General features: G+C 43.5%; 1 protein-coding gene across 4 annotated transcripts in view; it reads left to right on the forward strand.

The window, feature by feature from the left end:
- znf608 (zinc finger protein 608) overlaps positions 1-22,177 on the forward strand; it is a 43,642-nt gene that overhangs the window by 15,693 nt on the left and 5,772 nt on the right. For all 4 annotated transcript variants that reach the window (XM_062543780.1, XM_062543778.1, XM_062543779.1 and 1 more), the window contains one exon: positions 10,633-10,686. In XM_062543780.1, coding sequence (XP_062399764.1) covers positions 10,633-10,686 — 54 coding nt within the window. The remainder of the gene's footprint in view (positions 1-10,632; positions 10,687-22,177) is intronic.

The following is a 22,177-nucleotide window of genomic DNA, read 5'->3' on the forward strand; positions in this document are numbered from 1 at the left end:
AAAGCGCCTTAGTTCCCCCCACATTTGTGGTTTGCTCCCAGATGGTGATCCGGATCACTCCCAAAATTGAATCTTGCTAACAGAACAATCTGCTTTTAATTCATGAGATTTGCTGAGGGGAAGGAGTTACAGAAGTAGTCTAAGAAGGGCTGCCATATCCTGTTGTATTTCTGACATGAACCTCTGCTACTGCATCTGAGTTTCTCTAGTGGTGTGCCATGACATCTTTGACCCATTGACCATATGATGGTGGGAATCTGTCCTTCCACTTTAGAAGGAGGAGCTGGCGGGCAAGAAGTAATGCAAAGGCCACAGCTCGTGACTGCCCATTTGGGAGGGGTAACTCTCTCGGGACAACACCAAAAATGGTGGCCATAGGATTTGGTGACATGTCCTGGCCATACATCTGAGACAATGTATTAAATATTGAGGACCAAAAGGGGGCAATTGCTTGGCATGAAAAAAACATATGAGATAATGTGGCAGGAGCATTGGAGCATCTTTGGCAGGTGGGGTCTGTGCCTGGGTATATTCTGGCGAGTTTGCTTCTGCAGAGATGTAAACGGTGCAAAAATTTAAATTGAAGTAGGCCGTGTCTCACACAGATTGAAGACTTGTGTATGTTCTCAATTGCTATCTCCCATGTTTCATCTGAAATTTCTGACTGTAATTCTGATTCCCATGCAGTTTTAACATGATTAAGAGAGGGGCTGTGAATACCTTGAATTATAGTATATAGTTTGGAGACACATCCTGGTAAAAGAGGATTGAGACAGATGCAGTTATGCACAGGGCTGTTTGGTGGAGCTGAAGGAAAGGATGTAAAACGCGTCTGTGCAAAGTCACGAATTTGCAAGTATCTAAAAAAGTGTGTGTTTGGTATGTCATATTCCTTGTCAAGATAGCCAAAGGAGGCAAATACCCCTTCATGGAAAAGGTTGGCGACGCATTTCAGCCCTTTCTGAGACCAGAAGTTAAATGCAGAATCAAGAAGGGCAGGTTTAAAATTAGGATTACGGGATATAGGGATCAATGAGATAGTATGTTTGTATCCTAAATGAACTCTAAACTGGGTCCATATTCGAAGGGAGTTGCTGACGACTGGATTGTTTGAGTACCATATCCTACTGAGTGGCAATGGAGATCAGAGTAGTGCGGCGGGATCCACTGGCCCACATGCTTGCCGTTCCATATCACACCAGTCAGGGCCAACTCTATCTCCGAAGGAGGACATCCAGAATGTGACTTTATGGATATTGGCAGCCCAGTAGTAATGCAGGAAATTAGGTAATGCAAGACCACCTTCTGATTTAGATTTTTCTAGAAGTGATTTACGAATACGTGGAATTTTCTTGTTCCAGATAAACGTGCTAATGTTTGTCTAATTCCTTAAAAAGACTTTGGTATAAAAGTGGGGATTGTGTTAAAATAATATAATAATCTGGGCATGATAACCATCTTAATGGAGTTAATTCTTCCTGCCAGCGATATAGGGAGAGTTTTCCAGCGTTTGAGATCATCTTTAGCCTTCTCCAGAGCTGGTCTGAGATTCTTTTTAAATAAGTCTGCATACTCTCTCGTCACACACACACCTAAATACGTAAAAGAGTCAGTAGCCACTTTGAAAGGCAGTTGTGTAAGAGAGAGCCTGGTTGCACTAGCGTTAATTGGGAAAAGTACGCTTTTGGTTAAATTAATGTTATAGCCAGACACCATACCAAATTAATGAATTATATCCAGAGCCACAGGGATAGAAGTGAGGGGATCTGAACTAGGGCTGAACAATATATTGCATTTGCGATAATATCGCAATATGATGAAGTGCAATTTTCTAACCGCAAAGGCTGCGATTACCCTCTGGTCACGTGACATGAGAGCGTAAAGTAGCAAATATTTGAAACAGTCTATCAGAGAGTGAACTCGGCAAGCTGCTCGATAGAACCATTGGACCAACATTTTTAAGAGTGCGACTGAAACAATATCTAGGTTGCACTGGTGCACCTGCGCTGCTCGGGTGAAAGCATGAATGTCTTTCGCAATTTTTCATTGTAGACTATGCGTGCAAATTCACCAAACGGTAGATTCAAACCCCTCTCCTTGGCCCATTTTCTCTCACTCCCTCTCTCTCTCTGTTGTGCGTTAATTTGTAATTTACTTACATCATACCGGCGGTGTCATTCTGGCTGTTTTTGATATTACCAGAGTAGCAAACTCACAAAAATGTTCTAATTATTTTGCATTTTTAAATACAGTGGGGTGTAAATGTGTGCAATATTAATTTCACTATTTGAAAGTAACATCAGCAGACAAAACACTGGATTTACAGTAACAAGTTAACCAGTTTAATTTCTTTAGTTTTTCAAATTCAGAACAGACGTTCAAAGTTGTGCAAAATGTGCAATATGGTGGTGGTGTGGTGTGGTGGCTGCTCCTCAGTCTCAGGTGCTGGCAGCCCTACAGAGGACGAACCTGTAGTGAGAAAACAAATAGGCCTAAAATAAGCTCTATGTTAAATGTGTCATGTTATAATTCAAAATAAAACTATGAATGTTTTACAACCATAAAACTACCAAAATCCCCCCCAACAAACATTAATCCATGATCTGGGGGCAATAGGACATTTCTTTGCACAAAACTGATTACAATTAACATCTGTCTGAAGCCTATTTGGTGTGATGGAATTATTTATGAATTTTCTGTCATACAGTTATTTTTATTTTTTTGTCTTTCTTATTCTGAACCTGACTGCGAGACACGTTCACCTTTGTCAATATAAAGTGGAAAAAACAGAACATAGCCTGAACAACCTAGTACTAGTAACTAGTAAAACATTAGCAACCTAACTAACTAGTTAAAAACAAAACATTATTTCTAACTTCCGTGCTACATTACACCTGGCAAGGCTACAGTAAAATCCTGTCGATAGGTTAGGCTAGATCCGCTTCAACCCTCTGGCTCTAGCTACATCCTAGCCTCGTTTTTTTCAGTCACCAACTTTAATCAACAACATCGCTCCATGATTATGACTTACCTCAACGGCATCGTTTGTTTAGCACATAGGGCAGTTGCATGAATAAATACTGTATAGTCCTGATGTATCTTAAATACACATTCGTATATATTTCAACAAATCACATTTCGTTTTATTTGGTAGCCTACCTGATGTTAACTACAGGGCTCATTTTCTTACCTAGCTAGCCAGCTAACCTATCCAGAACATAAACTGAAGGCTAGGTTATTGATGACAAATATTGTCACATACCCCTTTTCCACCGCCACGAACCAGGTGCTGGTTCCGGGCTGGTGCTAGTGCCAGTTCGGTGCTGGTGCTCCCTGCCGATTATCCAAGAACCAGCTCGCTTTTTCACAGACTGAGTTCCAGAGTAGTGCTGCGTCGCTACGTCACTGTTTACGTGCGCTTTTGTATCCCAAAACAACCAGCAGAAATGGAGATGTGGTGGAAAAACTTATTACGATTAACTTTGAGCACAAAAAGCTCAAATGTCGAGAGAGTTCAACTGTATCACTGTATCCATTTGTGCAATAAAACCGGACGTGCCCTATGTTGCATGTGTATTTATTGCAGTGGCTAGAAAAGCATGTTAGCCAACATTAGCACTTGATTAGCACCCTTTGTTATGGTTATGACCATGCTACGCTGCTTTTTTTGATGCTAACGTTAGCCTGACAGAAACACCACAGTAGTTATATCAGCATACTAGGTTGCTATGTTTTGGTCAACAAGCTAACAAGCTAACTTTACCGTTCGGGAGCTTACAGCAACCTGCAATGATCTGTGTGTCCGGGACACATTTGTGTCGCATAAACAATAAACCGTATCAAAATTAGCCATTAAAAGTGGTCAAGAAACCTTCACATTGAATATTTCCAGTTACGACCCCCAGGGCTGCCGCCATTGTTTTCAGATTTTTTTTGTTACTCCCGCCTCTGTGGACAACGCAAACTTCTGATTTGCTGAAATCCCACTCACAACACCTGACGTAACTGGTTCTTATCTCTGGTCCAGCGCGAAGTTGGTGCTGAGTTGGAACCAGTTTTCCTGGCACAGAGCCAGGTTATTTTGTGTGGAAAAGCAAAGAACCGGTTCCAGACTTGGCACTGGCTCCGAACCAGCACCAGAACCGCGTCGGTGGAAAAGGGGTAATATTGAACATGCAAACCGTAGGGTTACGGATGTAACCTTGGTTCTGTGAAGGAAAGAAAGGCTGCCAGACGGCTAGCCCAAGGGGCTGGAATATAATCCGCGCATGCGCGAGAATTCTGAGGAAGACTTATATCAAAACATTACCCACGTGAGTGTGTCGCGTCACCCAATATAACTCAGAACGCGGCACACATTCGTCCTCATATCAATCCTGAACGCGAAGTCCAGAGTGACGACAAAGTCTGGCAGCCTTTCTTTCCTTCACAGAACCAAGGTTACATCCGTAACCCTACGTTCTGTTTCACTCAAGAAAGGCTGCCAGACGGCTAGCCCAAGGGGCTGGAATACATGTATGTCACAACGTCACGGAGGACGGACCAACCAACAGAGTTCAATAAAGACAGGACAAAAAAATTTCTTTCAGACTTTTATTGAATGCTGCACACAAAGCAACCATCTGGAACTCAGTAGGATACTCAGTTAAGAACTCAAAACCGCATTCCCGAAAGATAAGCGGGATGTCACATTTAAGGAGTAGAACCTGGCAAAGGTTGAGGGTGAAGACCAGCAAGCTGCTTGGCAAATCTCATTCAAAGGAACTCCTTTCAGGAGAGCCCACGACGTAGCAATACCCCTCGTCGAATGGGCCACAGTCATTGTAGGCACAGAAAGTCCTGACAGCTCGTAAGCACACTTAATAGCCTCAACCACCCAGTAAGACAATCTCTGTTTGGAGATGGCTTTTCCACGCTGCCCTGCACCATAGCATACAAAAAGCTGATCTGTCACCCGGAAACTTTGTGTTCGATTGATGTAACAGAGGAGGGCCCGCACTGGGCACAGACAATTCAATGTTTCATCCTCCTCTGACCCAAAGGGAGGGGGATGAAATGGGTCTAAGGCAACGACCTGGTTCAAGTTCTGGGCTGAGAGGATCTTGGGCACAAAGGCTGGATTAGGGCGAAGCACAATTCCAGCCCCGTCCGGCTTGACATAGAAACAGTCTGCATGCACAGACAAAGCATGGAGTTCTCCAATGCGCTTAGCAGACGTGATAGCCAGTAGGAAAACTACCTTCAGAGAGAGCCATTTTATATCTACATCTGCTAAGGGTTCAAATGGAGATTTTGTCAGTGCCTGGAGGACTACATTGAGTTGCCATGCAGGCACAGAGGGAAGCCGTCTTGGGCGCAGTCGCTGAGCTCCCCTTAAGAATTGTACAGACAAGGGGTTAGCTCCCACAGTTTTGCCATCTATGCGCTCATGGCAGGCTGAAATCGCTGCAAGAAATACCTTCAAAGTCGAAGGGGACTTGCCCTGTTCAAAGAGCTCCTGCAAAAACTCAAGTACTGACGTTAGTGGACCTGACCTTGGGCATTCGTTTCGGCGTATGCACCAAGTCTTGAACGTCTCCCACCTATAAGAATAGAGCGCTCTTGTAGAGGGGGCTCTAGCACACTGCAGAGTCTTTGTCACCGCACTGGACAATCCCCGAGCAAGGAGTGCCTCCCTTTCAGTGGCCAGACCCAAAGATTGAACAGAGATGGATCCGGATGCCACAACTGCCCCCCTGCCTGGGATAGTAGATCCTTCCTCAGAGGGATTTCCCATGGATCCCCTGACAGGAGATGGTGAATCTCGGCAAACCAAGGCGCTTGGTGGCGGCGTGGTGCTACCAGCAAAACCTCCAAGTTCTCTCTCCTTGTCTTCTCCAGCACTGCTGGGATGAGTGAGGTTGGAGGGAAGGCGTAAAGGAGGCCTTGGGGCCACACGTGCGCCAGTGCATCCACCCCCAAAGGAGCGTCGTTTCCGCTTAAGGAGAACCACAGTGGGCAGTGGGCCGACTCCTTTGAGGCGAAAAGATCTACGCGTGCCTTCCCAAAACGAACCCAAATCAGGTGCACTGTGGCTGGATGCAGCCTCCATTCGCTCGGATGCGGGCGGCCTCTCGACAACAGGTCCACCGCGGAGTTCAACGAACCCGGAAGGTGGACCGCTCTGATGGAGGAGAGATGTTTGTCTACCCAAAGAAGGAGTGTCTGAGCCACACCGTGTAGTGCTGAAGACCTCAGTCCCCCCTGGCGGTTTATGTAAGCTATAGCCGACATGTTGTCTGTCCGCACTAGCACATGTTTGTTCTGTAGTGCCGGCAGGAAGTGGCAGAGAGATAGGTAGATAGTCCTTAATTCTAGAACATTGATGTGGGCGGAGTCCCATGGAGGATACCACAGTCCCTGAGCTCCCACACCGTTCAACACTGCTCCCCAACCTGAAAGGGAGGCATCGGTAGTTAAGACCTCGCGTCGGCAGACCCTGCCTAGCTGAACTCCTCTGCTCAGATTTTGGGGTGTATTCCACCAGTGGAGAGCCTTTAAGCAGCTCGATGTTATCAGAATGGATTTGTTCCGATCTCTCACTGGGTGGAGTGCCCTGGACAAGTACCATCTCTGTATGGGTCTCATATGCAACAGGCCGAGGCGAACCACCTGAGAGGCCGCCGCCATCAGGCCCAGAAGCCTCTGGCAACGGTGGGACCGAACACTGCTTCGACCCGAGAAGTGAGAAAGGCATTGACACAAATTGACAATCCTCTGGTCCGACAGACTTGCTAACATGGTCACAGAGTCCAGACTTACCCCAAGGAAGACGATATGTTGTGACGGAGTCAGCTGACTCTTCTCCACATTGAGAGACAGGCCTAGCAGTTGCAAGTGGGCTACCACCGCCGCTGTGTCCGACATGGCGTGCTGTCTTGATGGTGAACAAATCAGCCAGTCGTCCAGATAATTTAGCACTCTGATGCCCTGTTGGCGCAGAGGGCTCAAAGCTGCATCCATGCACTTTGTGAATGTGCGGGGTGCTAGAGACAAGCCGAAAGGGAGAACATTGAATTCGAAAGCTCTGTCTGCTAATGCAAACCGGAGGAACCGCCGATGATCGGGGTGGACAGAGATGTGGAAGTAAGCATCTCTCAGGTCTATGCTTGTGAACCAGTCCCCCATCTGAACTGACTGGAGGATCTGCTTGACAGAAAGCATCTTGAAACATAACGGCCGGAGGTAGTCGTTCAGTGGTCTCAAATCTAGTATCGGGCGGAACCCACCATCCCGTTTCGGAACAAGGAAGTAGCTCGAATAAAAGCCACTCCGTGCAAATGCTAAACGGTGAACAGGTGGTTGGGTGAAATTCGATTTTTCCGTCGCAGTGACAAAATACGTTTTTTAAAATGCTCTGAATTATCGCCGGGACGTTATCTTGTTTGTTGGGAGCAGTCTTAGCCCTTATTGCCACCAGATCAGTTAAACGGATCCAAAACAATTTTGGACCGATGTGCGTTTGGATGCCGGATCAGGTCCACTATTCAGATCCATGCCGGATGTCGTGGTAGGTGTGTTTTGCTATCTGGGACGGACCTGGACGAGTGCAAGTTCATATCTACCGCAAATCCGTCAAACAGATCCAAAACAATTTTGGACCGATGTGCGTTTGGACGCCGGATCAGGTCCATTATAAAGATCCGTGCCGAATGTTGTGGTACATGTGGCCCAGTTCCGTCCCAGTGCAGTTTTGCTATCTGGGTAGTGTTTGCCTCAGATTGGTGAAAGCAGAAGTTCTGCATTGGTTGCTGGGTTGACAAGTTAGTACAGTGGGGGCCACCAGAGTAAACAATCTCTGCATCAACAGTTTGTGCAATGTCAGTCAGGTAGCCTCATATCAATTTTTGTAGATGCCCCATGTTACTTACGCTACAAAGCAATGTGTTAAATGCTTTAGCCTTGACCTTGAGGAGGAAGTGTTGCAGGAAGTATCCAAGTTCACAAGACATGTCATCTGTGGTCGCAAGAGTACCAAAAGAGTAGCACCATGGCAGAGGCAGGTGCAGTGAAGTGGAAGAGCATGAAAAATAAATCATCTATCAGTCTCACCCCAGATGAAGATAGCTTGTGCCAACACTGCCTCTGTGACAACTACTTGGCATATCTAGTACGCCATCCCTCCCTGAGCACCATCCCATGCCAATCAGACATGGATGGGAGTTGGTGGATGGTCATTGTCGCCCTGTCCGCAACACAATACCTGCTCTTCCAAATCATCTACCTGCATTAAGGGCAGTTGAAGACAGCACGGAAGATAGTAGTGCGAGTATGATTGGGAAGAAAATGAAAATGATGATGTGCAGAGTAGAATTTCATCAGATAGTGGTGATTCAGAGTCTAGTGAGGCAGAATGCTCTGATTCGGACTAATCTTCTATTACTTTAAACTTCTTGGATGGTGGCCGTTTTGGGTTTTGGGGTCAGAACAATGTATTAATGTCAAAAGGATGTCAAAAACACAATCCTTATGGTCAATTTACCACAATAAAAATTCTTCATGCATCATTTTAGGTGCTCTGGTTTTTATATCTCTTATACATGATTGTGTCAAGTTTGCCTAACAAGGTTAATTCATCAGGCTTTATGGAAAAGTATAATTGTGTATCATCTGCATAAGAATGGAAATGAATGTCATGTTTCCTAATTTAAGAACCATGGGGAAGCATAATGCAGGGAAAATAAGAGGGGCCCCAGTACTGAGCCTTGAGGCACTCCATATTTTATCGTAATCTGGGTAGATGGTTCGTTATGGACCAGTACAAATTGTCGACAGTTGGTAAGGTATGATCTTTATCAAGTGAGTGCTGAGTCTTTGATGCCTATGGTATGTTCAAGCCTATCAAGTAGTATGTCATGATCTATGGTGTCAAAGGCAGTGTTTCTTCTAAACGTCACATTTTTGCCTTCCCAGATGGTGGCCATCTTGGGTTTTGGGGTCAAAACAATGAGCTAATGTCAAAATAATGTCAAAATCACAATCATTATGGTCAATTTACCACAAAAACTGTCTTCATGCATCATTGTAGGTGCTCGATCTGGTTAAAAAGTTCATTTGTGTATTAAAAATGATGTTTTCGCTCTACCAGATGGTGGCCATCTTGGATTTCAGGGCCAAGATGATGTCTAAATCTCAAAATGAGATGTATAGGGTGTATAGAAGTCAAATCAGTCAACAAAATACATTTGCCAGAGAATAGTCACGGAATTACTATACTATATGTTATTTTTTGTGATTTTTCTGCATATATTGACCGCCATTTTGAATTTTGGCACTAAAAATGATGAAAAAAATTGGAAACAGGTTGTTTTGTATTCAATGGGGTCCTAGCAAGTAAAAAAACACTAGTTGCAAAAATCTATATGAATCGTTCCTAAAATAACACAATTCCCCTCACTAGTATGTGATGTAGGGTTATTTTAATTCCAAAGGCCAAGGATTGCATAGTATCCTGGATCCATGAAATAACTGGCCTTTAAAAATAAAAATCTGCCTGCCTCCATTGGGAATTTCCAATACTTGACCCCTGTATAGGGTGACCAGATTTCTCTGAGCTAAAACCGGGACACTTTGTGCGTGACCAAATGTAACGTCAACATGCGGGTGAAACTTTTTTTTTTTTCGTTGCTGTCCTTAAGCCCAAATGGTAGTGGGGGTTCGGGGGTGTCACCCCCGAGAAAATTTCTTAAATATTGCTGTGTAAATGCACAAATTCTGTGCACTTTCAGTCAGAGATTAGGGCCTGCACTGTCTGATTCCTAAACATTCCTCACCTATTATCCAGATCTATGCATGAAAACATTTTTTGAAAACGAAACTCAGCCATATTATTTTCTCAACCTGAGTTTACATTATGTGTGATAACTCTAAACAACTCTTGTCAGATGGCCATTATACATCATTGAAAAGCTGAGATTCAAGGCTTTCAGAAAAGGTATGGTTTGCCACCTTTTTGGTAACGACCAACCCCTCTGGCTCACGGACTAGGTTATTGAGAATGATTACTTTCTCTTCAGCATTGTCGTAGCGTAACCTGCTAGCCATTAAAACGAGGCAATGAAACAATGTAACGTTGACTGCAAAGATTGTGCAGACTGTTGCGATTGACTGGCACACGATCACACACACACACACACACACACACACACACACAAATCATATCATATGTCGGACGCTTTATGCTAGTTCGGGCTGATCGGGCTATAGCCTATTAAAACCACACTTCAATAGTTGTTGGTGAAAACCGGGACATATTAGCGTCCCGACAGGCTTTTGTCGGGACTCGGGACACGCCACTCAAAATCGGGACTGTCCCAGGAAAACCGGGACATCTGGTCACCCTACCCCTGTATCATTATTCATTCACAAAGAAAATTGATGTCCTTAAAGGTTGGATATTTCCTCATTTTTCTGTTTAAGGCATTAAGATACATTTCCAAAAGATGATTTTATATTCCTCTTTTTATTCAAATACTTATGAAGGTGACCGTATATGTTGACCTACCTTTTCAAGAAAATGCTTCAGGTTTGTTGAAATTGCATATGAAGTCAAATGTCAGATATTTGTCTTAATGATCTGTCTTGTCCCCTTAGGGTTAAGTCCCACGGCTGTGGTCTCCAGTCAAAAGAAACATAATTCATCCAATGGTATGTCTCACACTGATGTTTTAAGAGTATAAGTATGTATACTTTTTTAATCTCGTGAGCAGTGATGGGCAGTAACGCGTTACTGTAATCCGATTACTTTTTCCAAGTAACGAGTAAAGTAAGGGATTACAATTGCAAAATCAGTAATTGGATTACCGTTACTTTACTGCAAGCAGGCTGCGTTACTGCGTTACTAAACTGTGATTTTAATTGCTTTGAGACTGTCTGGTGACAAATCAGTATAACGTGTGTCACCTAGTGGCCAACAGTTAAATAAGGGCCCAGGTCCCAGCGGCAGAAACCCAACAGACAAGCCAACTTTATTATAAGAAAATATACTTTATTAAGAGAAGTTAAAAAAAGGGAGAGTTCAGTTAAAGTCTCTGGTCCAAAGTACTGGCCTCGTCGAACGCCCTCTCTACGCGGCGGTGCGTCTAGCGTTACAACTCAACAGGAGTCAGCATTGGGGAGAATCCGGTGTAGTCGAGGCTGGTCAGAGCAAGGAGGGGGCGTTGGAGAGAAACCGGTGAGGCAGCCACGGTCTTCGGGGACAGATCCAAAACGGGAACCACAGGATGGCCGAGGCTGGGGATTAAAAGAGAATAGTATAGTGATCCACAGTACGACAAATGACAAGCACGTCCACACTTCTGAGGTAGGAAGTAGTTACGGCCCTTTGGTCTGCAATAGCGAGCGTTGACATACAGCTGCAGTCACTGGTGTTCAGGCGAGGAGGCTTCTGGACGCAGAAGGGAGCATAAAAGCAACACTTAGGCAGGAGCAAGAGAACTAATGGCAACACGATCACTCACGGCAAAGCAATACAACAATTACGGCCCTTTGCAGAGCAATAGAGTGCATTGAAACCAAATGGCAGCAGGGCAATGGCAGCAGGGCGATGGCAGCAGGGCAGACGGCACTCTCTATCCAGCAATGCGCCCCGTTCTCTTCACGGGAGACTGGCTTTTATACCCTTTAATTTCAATTCAATTTCAATTTAATGTCGCTTATAGAGTGCCAATACATTACACATGTCTCAAGGCGCTTTACAGAGTGTTAGACATTCAAAGAGAGCCCATGAGTAACAGGGGCAAGGAAAAACTCCCTAGAATTGGAGATACATATAGGAAGAAACCTCAGACAGACCCACGACTCAAGGGCCCAACCCATCTGCCTTGGGTCAGTTACAGTACAGTCATTTGTAGTTTGAAAGTTACAATGACAATGAACGTTCAAATAGTCCAGTGTAGGGAATAAATTGTCCATTAGTAATCCATTAGTTATTTCGGAAGGTGATGGGTCGCTGAGATCCGAGGGCCAAAGATTCGGGCAGGGAACCACAGCAGGCGATGGTAGGGCAGTCAGAAGGATGTGACTTCAGGTGTGATGAGGGACAGGCACAGAGATGGTTGATGGCTGGTAATGGTTTACCTCACAGGTGAGGTATAGGGGAAAGGGAAGAGAAATAGAGTGTGTTAGTATTACTGTAAGTCATATTAAGTATTAATAAGTATATCAATGGTGATATAAATGGTTATACTATAGAGCAGCGGTGGCCAACCCGCGGCTCGCGAGCCACATGCGGCTCTTTGCCTCCTCTCGTGCGGCTCGCGGCTGCTCAACTAATGTTCTCAATTCTCCTCGGACTTAAACTTTTTCTTTTTGAAATAGCCTTTATTTCCGGTAAATAATAATTAATTTCAGAATTTGATAGTAGCCTACTGCCAAAAGTAAGTATTAATAATAATAATTTTACCGTCATGATATGGATAGGAATTTGCCAAAAAGAAGCAGACGTGTTTATTCTCAGCCAGGTTTAATGCTACTGTTGCAATCAGGAATACCCTGAAGCTAATCGTAAGTAGAAGGAACACGTGCCATTAAAAAGGAGGTTGATATTGTTTTGTAGCATAACCCCTCTGGTTAATATGTCAAAGTAATCAAAACAAAAGCACTCCGAGATCGCAAGCCGCCTCGCGCATGCAGCTTAACATCTCGCGCCTCCGCTTAACATCTTGCTTAACAGACAAACCCCGATGAAAACATAACCTCATTTGCGGAGGTGATATGTTTCTAGCCTACACATTAGTTTGGTACTTGGTATGCCACTGATTCATAAAGCTTCAAACCTGAACATTTCCTGCATACTTTTGCAAGTAGGCTACAAGGTAAATGGCTATAGACGTCACTCGTTTTCTTTTTGTTTATTTGACGGTCACATTGCATTATCAGTTGTTGGAGCATTGCTCATGGTACTTGTTAAGTCGGTTGTGGAAGAGGAAGAAGGCAACACCAGGCTTAATGTTCAGGAACATTTACTGAAGTTATACGTGCATCATTACAGTCAGGAACAACACCAAGCACTCGAACTTCCTAAATACGGTGGCCGTCATATATCAAAACTAGAATAGTGCAATTCCTAATTACTACGGTGGCCAGCAGATCAAAACGACTTCAATACATAACAGTACTAAGTCATTCAGTGAGGGGGAATTTGATGCGTGTCTGATCTTTGTTGCTTGCTACTGATCATTTTTCAATGATCATTGAGCATCTGCCAGTGTCTTACTTTAAATGAAAAACAAAGGAGCTATAACTGTAGGCCTAATGTTGTGCTGTTGTAGTATGGACACCTTTTTTGTTGTGCGGCTCTTTTGAGTTTTGTGGATTTTTTTTTGGCTCTTCATGCTAGACTGGTTGGCCACCCCTGCTATAGAGGGTTTACAAAACGCTTTTACACTCGTTAAACCCGAAGAGGCATCCCGCACATCGTCCACCACGCATGCAAACATCCACCCACCCACCACGCACGCAACATCCACCCACCCACAATGCCCCCCCCCACCCAGGCGACCCATACACCACCCCTGAACCGCGCGTCGGAGCAGCACGGCTGAGCATGGCCAGCCAGAGTCCGCCCACAGGCGGCGCCACCCATCCGCAGACAACCCCCCACCACCATCCGCGAGCAGAGAGAACGGGGCCCGCGCCAGCCCCACCCCAACCACAACACCGCGCGAACACCCACCACGGCCCGACCAGGGGCCTATTGCACAAAACTAGGATAAGGGATTAACCCGGGATATCTTGGTTATCCTGGCTCAATTTATCCGTGATCCAGTTGCACAAAAGCGGGATAGGGGGCAGCAGGATATGTTATGGTATAAGTTACCATGGCGATTTATTCTGTGGAGCTAGCCTGCTCCTGACCAGGCTCACAGCCAAGATAAGTTGATTCTAATGGTAATTACATCATCTGATTGGTTCAGCTAGCTGTCATTCAAATGAGACCTCCACGTGATTTTTTTTAAAGAGCTGTAGATTCCATTTATATATTATTTGCAACACGCATTTACTCGCAAAACACAGCAGAATGTCTGCCTAATACCATATGGATGTCATTTAAATTATGGTGGCCTTATAATTAATAACATAGCCTACTCGTTGTTTGCTTCTTTTTTGACAGATGTTTGATGAATAGGCTGCTGTAGTAGTTGATTGGAAGTGGAGGGGACATTTTTCGAAGGTGTTTTGAACTAATTCGGCTTTTAAGACAAATTAAGATACTTTGTGCATCTTTGCGGTGGCAAAGCGCTTCCTAATGACGTTGCGTGCCGAGACAAGGAAGCTCTCACACACGTGGGTGCATACGTAACTTTGCATTCAGTTGATCTGCCACACCTACTCCCGCTATGTAACAGAAATAATCATGATCCCCCATCCAAAAAAGTAAAACTTTACCTCGTTGTTAGTCTACATCAAAAGCGGTTGTTTACTTTGTGTGCAAGACGCTATTTTTCGCGTCTTTTTTATTCCAACCGCGAGTTATTTGGGGGAGAACGCGAACGCGCACATACACCGAATAACTTACACCTGGCTTGATGAATCCGTGTCTGCTAATCCTGGATTGGTCTTTGTGCAACCAATTCAGCCGGTATGCTCTTGTTTAGGATTCAGTGATCGCGGCTCAGTAACTTATCCCGGATGTCTTAATTCTGCTTTTGTGCAACGGGCCCCAGGACACACAATCCAGGGTCCCCGCGGGTCCTTAAAAAGTCTTAAAAAGTCGTATTTATTTTTTTGGATTTTCAAGGTCTTAAAATGTCTTGAATTCTAGAATTTCCGATGAGGAGGTCTTAAATTTCATGTCGTGCCGAGTCTGTTTCGTCAGCTTTGCGAATGTAGACACACTCAAATATTGTGGGTGTTACAATATAACAACACAGTAAAAAGTAGCGTATTCGTTCCTACAGACGGAGATAGTGTTTCAGAGTGGCAGACGCGAGCCAAGATTTTTAAGAATGCGACTGAAAAATATTCGAGGTTGCAATGGTGCACCTGACGCTTTTCGGGTGAGAGCATACATTTCTTTCGCCTGTTTTCATTGTATGCGTGCAACTTTACCAAACAATATAGAAGTAGGCCTACTGTAAACCTCCTCGGCTTGGCCCTCTCTCTTTCTCTCTCTCTCTCTCTCTCTCTCTCTCGTGCGCGCTCAATGGACACCCACCCCTCGACATGCACATTTAATCCAAATAAAACATTCACAATCGTGAATAAAGCAATGACGACTAGCTAAATTATTATGAAATCCGGTTAGCAGCATGCTGCACATTTTATTAAAACTCTTGCATTCAAGTTGAGTGATCATCTCATCACCAATGTTTTCTAACTCCAAGACTAAAAGGACCTGTCCCAAGGAGAAAAAGTATCAGCACTCCTTGAAACTTTAACACATGTGGGGGAAACTGAACAGTCCAACCAGTAGACTATGATAAGCTAGCCAACTATGCTACTTTGTTTACAATATTTTGAGGCATCAATCAGACAGCTGAATTAAAGAGGTAGGCCTAGAGTTGTAATACAAATAGTAGACTATATAATCTGCATAAAGTGTGCAGTCATGAATATCAGAAATGTCAGTATATGGGAAGAAAAATCGGGGGGGGGGGGGGGGGTTATTTAGTTTGAATGATTATCTATATAATGTGAATGATTTTTTAGCAAATATATTTATAAAAAATCATTCACATTATATGAAAGGAGTGCGATAAAAATGTGACCTTTTGCTGTTAGAAAGATATGCAATGAAAAATGTGGGTGCACCTACATTTTGTGCTGGTGCACCTGAAAAAAAAGTTAGGCGCACCAGTGCAACCAACGCAAAAAGTTAGTCGGGAGCCTTGTCCATTTTTTAACTGTGTCTAACTTGTAATTTGCAACTTGATTTGTTTACACACTGTTTGTACGTTATTTACAGCAGTATTGTTGTAGTATTGAGAAGGCAGTTGCCTGACGTGCACTATTTGCACTGTCACTCAAATGCAAATGTGCTTTGGTAAACTGAACAGCCTAGAGCGTACTTTTTATATATATTTTTGCCGTGGTAATGGTCTTAATTTTTATTCTTAGAGGTCTTAAAAAGGTCTTAAAAGTCATTAAATTTGTTGATAAAAAATGTGCAGATACCCTGCAATCCGATCCGCCCCGCCGCCCAGGCCCCCCGGAAGCAGCGCCCCCAGAGCAAAAGTCTAGAATGCTTTAGCCAGGGCATGGCCAGTCATTAGTCAATTAGCCGCTCATTGCCACAATAAGCATCAAGGCAGAGGCAATGAACAATTGACAGGAAGTACTGTCCAAATATGGGCAGAGAGATGGAGCATACAACTAGTTCAATTTGTTCACAGTTCAGTCACAATGCAGGGGAGGAGGCATAGTCCAAATATGGGCACAGGGTAAGAAAGAGGAAGTTAGTTGCCAAGTTTGTCTCTAAAGCCTACCTTACATTGACAGACTTTGCAAAGATTTGGAAAAGATTTTTGAAAGACTACTGTCTCAGACCCTCTCACATCTAAAGACAATTCATTGAGTTTCTAGTCACAGTCTAGTCACAGGCCAGTCTCAGATTAGGATTTTGCAAAGACTGTGGGTCACTATTTACAAGACTGCTGCTAGATTCCTTCAAATTATTTCCATCGTGCAATAGGCTACACGTCATCATTAACAGGAACTCACATGATAGCCTACTCATATCAAAGTAATTTTTTTCGCGTTTCTGCAGCATTGTTTGATGTGTGACATCACTAACAGATATAGAGTTGTTCTGTCACGTAGAACAGCCGTCTAATAAATTATAAGAAATGAAATAACAAATAATCATATAGGCTACAGCTGTCGCCTATTTTGCCCCTTCCTGTTTCATGTTCGACCGTGGTTACTATTGGTTTTTAATGTTCACGTCACTATTTGCATGAGCCACGACTGAAAAGACTTCCGATAATATCAAACATGTTTGATATTGTCGTAACGGCAAAACTAGAAAAAGACTGCCTCCGACGGACTTAAAACCGCTAAGATTGGCACCTTACACTAAACGATTTAGATGACGGGAGCGCGCTGCGATTCTAGTACAACTCCCAAGATTGCCGCCCGATTTTGGAAATGTAGTCGCCGACTGTTAAAACAGGTCAAAATCGTGCAATGTAAGCCAGCCTTAAGCAGATGTCCAAAAGTCATTAAAGGGTCACTGCACCCTAAAATAGGTTTTTTGAGCTGTTGATTGATTGAAAATACTCATAAGTGGTGAACTGTACTATTACCAGGGTTAATATTGACAAAAATCGTGTTTCTCGACAAAAGTAACATTTCGTCTGATTTTGTATTGGATATATTGCTCTCTCGCGCATACTACAGTTCGAAAACATGCCATGGCATGTTGGTCCAAAATACTATTGGAATGCTGACGTTGTCCTGCACTTCTAGTCCGACACTACGTCACCGGGTCGTTACAAATTAGGACTGAAACGCCCCAACACCTGCTGCCCTGATTAGCCTACCTGTGATAAGCCATGTCTGCAGCACTCATTCCCAGATTGACACAAAATCACCATGGTTGATTGGTTGCAGCAGTGCTGCACTCTCTCTCCAAATTTCAGAACGTCTCGCCCATTTTGAAAGCCGTTTTCAGAAATGTGAAGTGGGTGGAGTTATGGGGTGAAGTGACTCTTTAAGGCAAGAGATAGTAACAGTAACAAAACCAAAGATCATTAAGGGCGGAGCAAGATACTTCATGAGAAGCCACTTCCTGGAACCCGAATGGCAAGAGGGGGGGTCAAAATCCCCCTTTATGCAGAGCAGAGGCAGCAACTGTTCCATTGAAGTCTATGGACATAGATCAGAATTTCAACTATATGCTAAAATCTCCATTCTCTAGAGTTAGGAATGTGAATTTTGGGCACGGTTTCATGACCCTCAACCCCTTCTGACCACTTCAGGTACCTTTTTAGCATTTTTGAGCATTCCCGTCTGGAGAAAATCGACTTTATATCAGGTGTGCCCCTCTTGTTTATTCTGCTTATTGGCCGGTTGCTACGTACGCTCTACCTTGACAACACATTAGCCAGCCAGCTGAACCAAATCCTGATTTGTGCTAACGACGATCAGATGGCGCTGGGGTAACTTAATGAGAGCAGCGACATATTTCCATTATTCCATTTATGTTTTTATTCAATTCCTTGAAATGTATGCTTTGTGTGTGTTACTTCCATATTAGAACTAATAAATGTAGAGGGCTTGAAAGAGCAGCAAGATTATTTTGGAACATCATCAAGCATTGATAATCGAGTGCTTGATTTTGTACACCTGTGGAAAGGGACCTGATGAAACCCATGAATACGTCTGACACGCAATGACGCGCCTCTTTATGCAGAGGAAGTGATCCCCGTTTTGCGCCCATAGACATGAACTACGACGACGTATCTTGCTACGCCTTAAGGATCTTTGACAAAACTCACTACAATTCATGTGAAACAGCCACTACAAATCAGGGTGTAAAATATATGTTTACACACACTAAACACCACAGTGGCGGAAGACTTCCGGTGAGGCGCGAGGCAAGATGGCAGCGGTGCACTGAGCTCTTAAACGAAACCCTCTTATTTTAGTGCTAGAAGTGCTTATAAATCACCTAGTTAAATATCCCAGACAGGGATAGTTCTATTTGCATTATGGCTTCCAAGAAAGACCAAACCTCAACCAAAAAAGACTCAAATAGACGACCTCAGTCAAACGACTCCACCGACGATATTGGTGTTCTAATCAAACAAGCAATGGCAACCGAAATGGAGTCTCTTCAAGATACTGTTGCGTCTATGTTGAAGGATTCGCTGGGAAAAGCCCTTGACCCTATACAGAAGCATTTGGCTGAAAATGGCAATATCCTCCGGTCGTTGAAAGAACAGGCTGACATCCATGCCAAAAAGTTTGACACGGTCTTCAACCGAATAGATGACATACAGGCTAGCTTGCGTAAGAATGAGAAAGAGACTAGCTCATGTGCTGATGAGGTCACTAAATTACAAAAAAAGTTTGATGACCTAGAAGACCGATCCAGGAGGAATAATGTGAGATTGGTGGGTTTGCCAACGGGAGTTGAGGGGAAAGACCCAAGAGGCTACCTCCAGAAAATGCTTCCCACTTGGATTCCACAATTGAGCTCTGACGACGCACTCGAGATCGACAGAGCTCATAGGATTTACTCCAACAACACGTCAAGACCGCAAACTATGATCTTTCGACTGCTGCGGTACACAGACCGACAGGCCATCCTGGAGGGAGCGAGGAAGGCGAAGCCAACCCACACTGATGGCACCCGGCTGCAATTCTTCGCTGACTATGGCCCGGGGACGACGAAAGAGCGACAGAAATACAAAGAGATTCGAGCCAAACTATGGCAGAAGGGGATTGACGCGTATCTCATCTATCCTGCGATCCTGAAAGTGAATGTCAAAGGCAAGAAGATGTCATTTAACTCAGCGGAGGAAGCCAACGATAGCCTGAAAGCATCGGTGCTGGGAGACGACGAAGGCAACTCACGACTGGATGCGGCTAGCAGCGATGCCTGACTCACAACAACAAAACGCGGCGATGAGAACTTTTGCTTTGGGGTATGCTAATGATTAGCAGCTAATCTAGTGAGCTGTAATGATGGACAAATAGCGGTAAGCTAACTTTCTGTTGCATTTGGAGGAAGTTATATCGAGTTTTGTGAGTAATGGTTATATTACCGAATGACTTTGTCAATGATTTTAGACATGGATAAGAATGTTCAATTTATTTTAACTGCAAAGGGGATATTTTGGTTGGCTTGGTTAGCTATTTAGCCTACATGGCTAAGTCCCCAGTTCTTCAGACTCACTGACTGAATCTTAATTTCAGATGACATCAGTAATACGGGGGACATGGGGGGTTAGGGAGGGATTCCACCACCAATGCACTTTCCCAGGGAAACATGAACACAGACAGGCTAGAAAATCTTTCTATTATGGCATTCAATGTTAGAGGACTAAATTCTCCCTACAAACGTACTAAAATATTAGACTTCTTACGCAGGAAAAAAATAGATATCGCACTTCTTCAAGAGACACATCTAAAACCCAATGATGTTACCAGAATTCAAAATAGATTCTACAAACCAGTTGTAGCTTCAACTGATGGCACTCGCACAAAAGGTGCAATGATTTTAATGAGACGTAGTATTAACCTGACAATTGAAAGGACTGGCTCTGACGATAAAGGACGAATGGCATTCTGCTGTACATCTATTCAGGGCAAAAAGGTCGCTTTTGTAAGCCTATATGCTGTATTTGAAACAGATTTTTTCCCGGCAGTTACTTCACAGCTGTTAAAACTTAATGATTACCAATTATACATTGGTTCAGATATGAATGCATTTGTGGATTGCAATCTTGATAAGTCCTCCTCAGTTGTATCAACCTCTCAAGATTCTGCTTCTAAAGCACTTAACCACTTTATAGCTGACTTGAACTTGACAGATGTGTGGAGGGTGCACAACCCCTTTGTTAAAGACTATACCTTCTTCTCGTCAAGACATAAAACCTTCTCTCGAATAGATTATATCCTTGTCTCATCCAGTCTATCACACCTAGTAGCTGTAGAAATCTTACCCAGACACATATCGGATCATAACCCTCTAATTTCTAATTTTCATTATGGTGGAATCAAGAATAGGTTTAGTAGGTGGAGATTTAATTCTTCTCTTTTAAAAAACGAACAGTTTATAGCACAATTAAAACCCGGCCTGGAAGAGTTTATCAATCTTAACAGAGATAGTGTTTCAGATAAGACTGTGATTTGGGCCTCTATCAAAGGATTCATAAGAAATAATGCCATAATGTTTAGTTCTCAGCTACATAAAACTAGACTTCAAAAGATAAACACCCTAGAGGAAGAAATTGGGTCTTTGGAGAATGATCTCAAGAAAAATTACACTACAGCAACAGAAAATTTGCTTAAAATAAAACAGGCAGAATTGAATGACTTACTAAGACGCAGAGCAGAATATATGATTCACATAACCAAACACAAATATTATGCTGAAGGTAGCAGGCCAAGTCACCTGCTGGCATTAACTCTTAAGCAACAGGAGGCAAAAAGAGCAATACCAGCTATTAGATGTCCTAGGAGGGGAATGGTGACGGAAACAGTAGAAGTTGCTGAGACGTTTAGAGATTTTTATAAGGACTTGTATACAGAGGGACAAACACCCACAGAAAATGAGTTCTCCAACTTCTTCAGTGGAATAGAGCTTCCTACTTTGACAGAAGAAGATGTCCAATATATAGACTCTGCTATGACATTGGAAGAATTATTTGAAGCAGTTAAAAATACAAATAAGGGCAAAACTCCAGGATTAGATGGGATACCGGTTGAGCTATACCTTGTATTGTGGGACATGCTTGGACCAGTGTGGTTGGACACTTTAAATTATGCTATTGAAAGGGGTGCCTTTCATAGGGACCTAAACACAGCTCTGATCACAGTCATTCCTAAACCTGGTAAAGACCCCCTGGAGTGTGCTAACCACCGTCCAATATCTTTGATTAATGCTGACCTCAAGATTTTCTCCAAAATGTTGACTAGAAGGCTTGAGAAAGTAATAGGGGACATCATAAGCCCTGATCAAACTGGCTTTATCAAGGGGCGCCTAGCCTCTGATAATGTCCGTCGGCTATTACACATACTTAGTGCATCTCATAAAATTCCACCAGACAGTGCCTTCCTTTTTTTAGACGCTGAAAAGGCGTTTGACCGTCTGGAATGGCCTTTTCTTTGGAGAACAATGAAAGAATTTAAGTTTGGGGATAAATTCATTAATATGGTTAAAACTCTATATGCCAATCCTACAGCCAGAGTATATGTTGGGGGATGTAGCTCTGAGTTGTTTGACATACGACGGGGCACGAGACAGGGAGACCCTCTGTCTCCTTTACTTTTTACATTATCTATAGAACCCCTGGCACACTTAGTTAGAAATTCTCCCATAATCTCTCCTATTACAATTGGCTCTACATCACATTCAATATCACTTTATGCTGATGACATCTTGATCTATTTGGCAAATGTTCAGCATACGCTTCCTTGTGTCTTGACAGTACTGGAGAAATTTGGATACCTTTCAGGGTATAAAGTA

The sequence above is a fragment of the Sardina pilchardus genome, chromosome 8, assembly GCF_963854185.1.
Source record: "Sardina pilchardus chromosome 8, fSarPil1.1, whole genome shotgun sequence".
Classification (NCBI taxonomy): Eukaryota; Metazoa; Chordata; class Actinopteri; order Clupeiformes; family Clupeidae; genus Sardina; species Sardina pilchardus.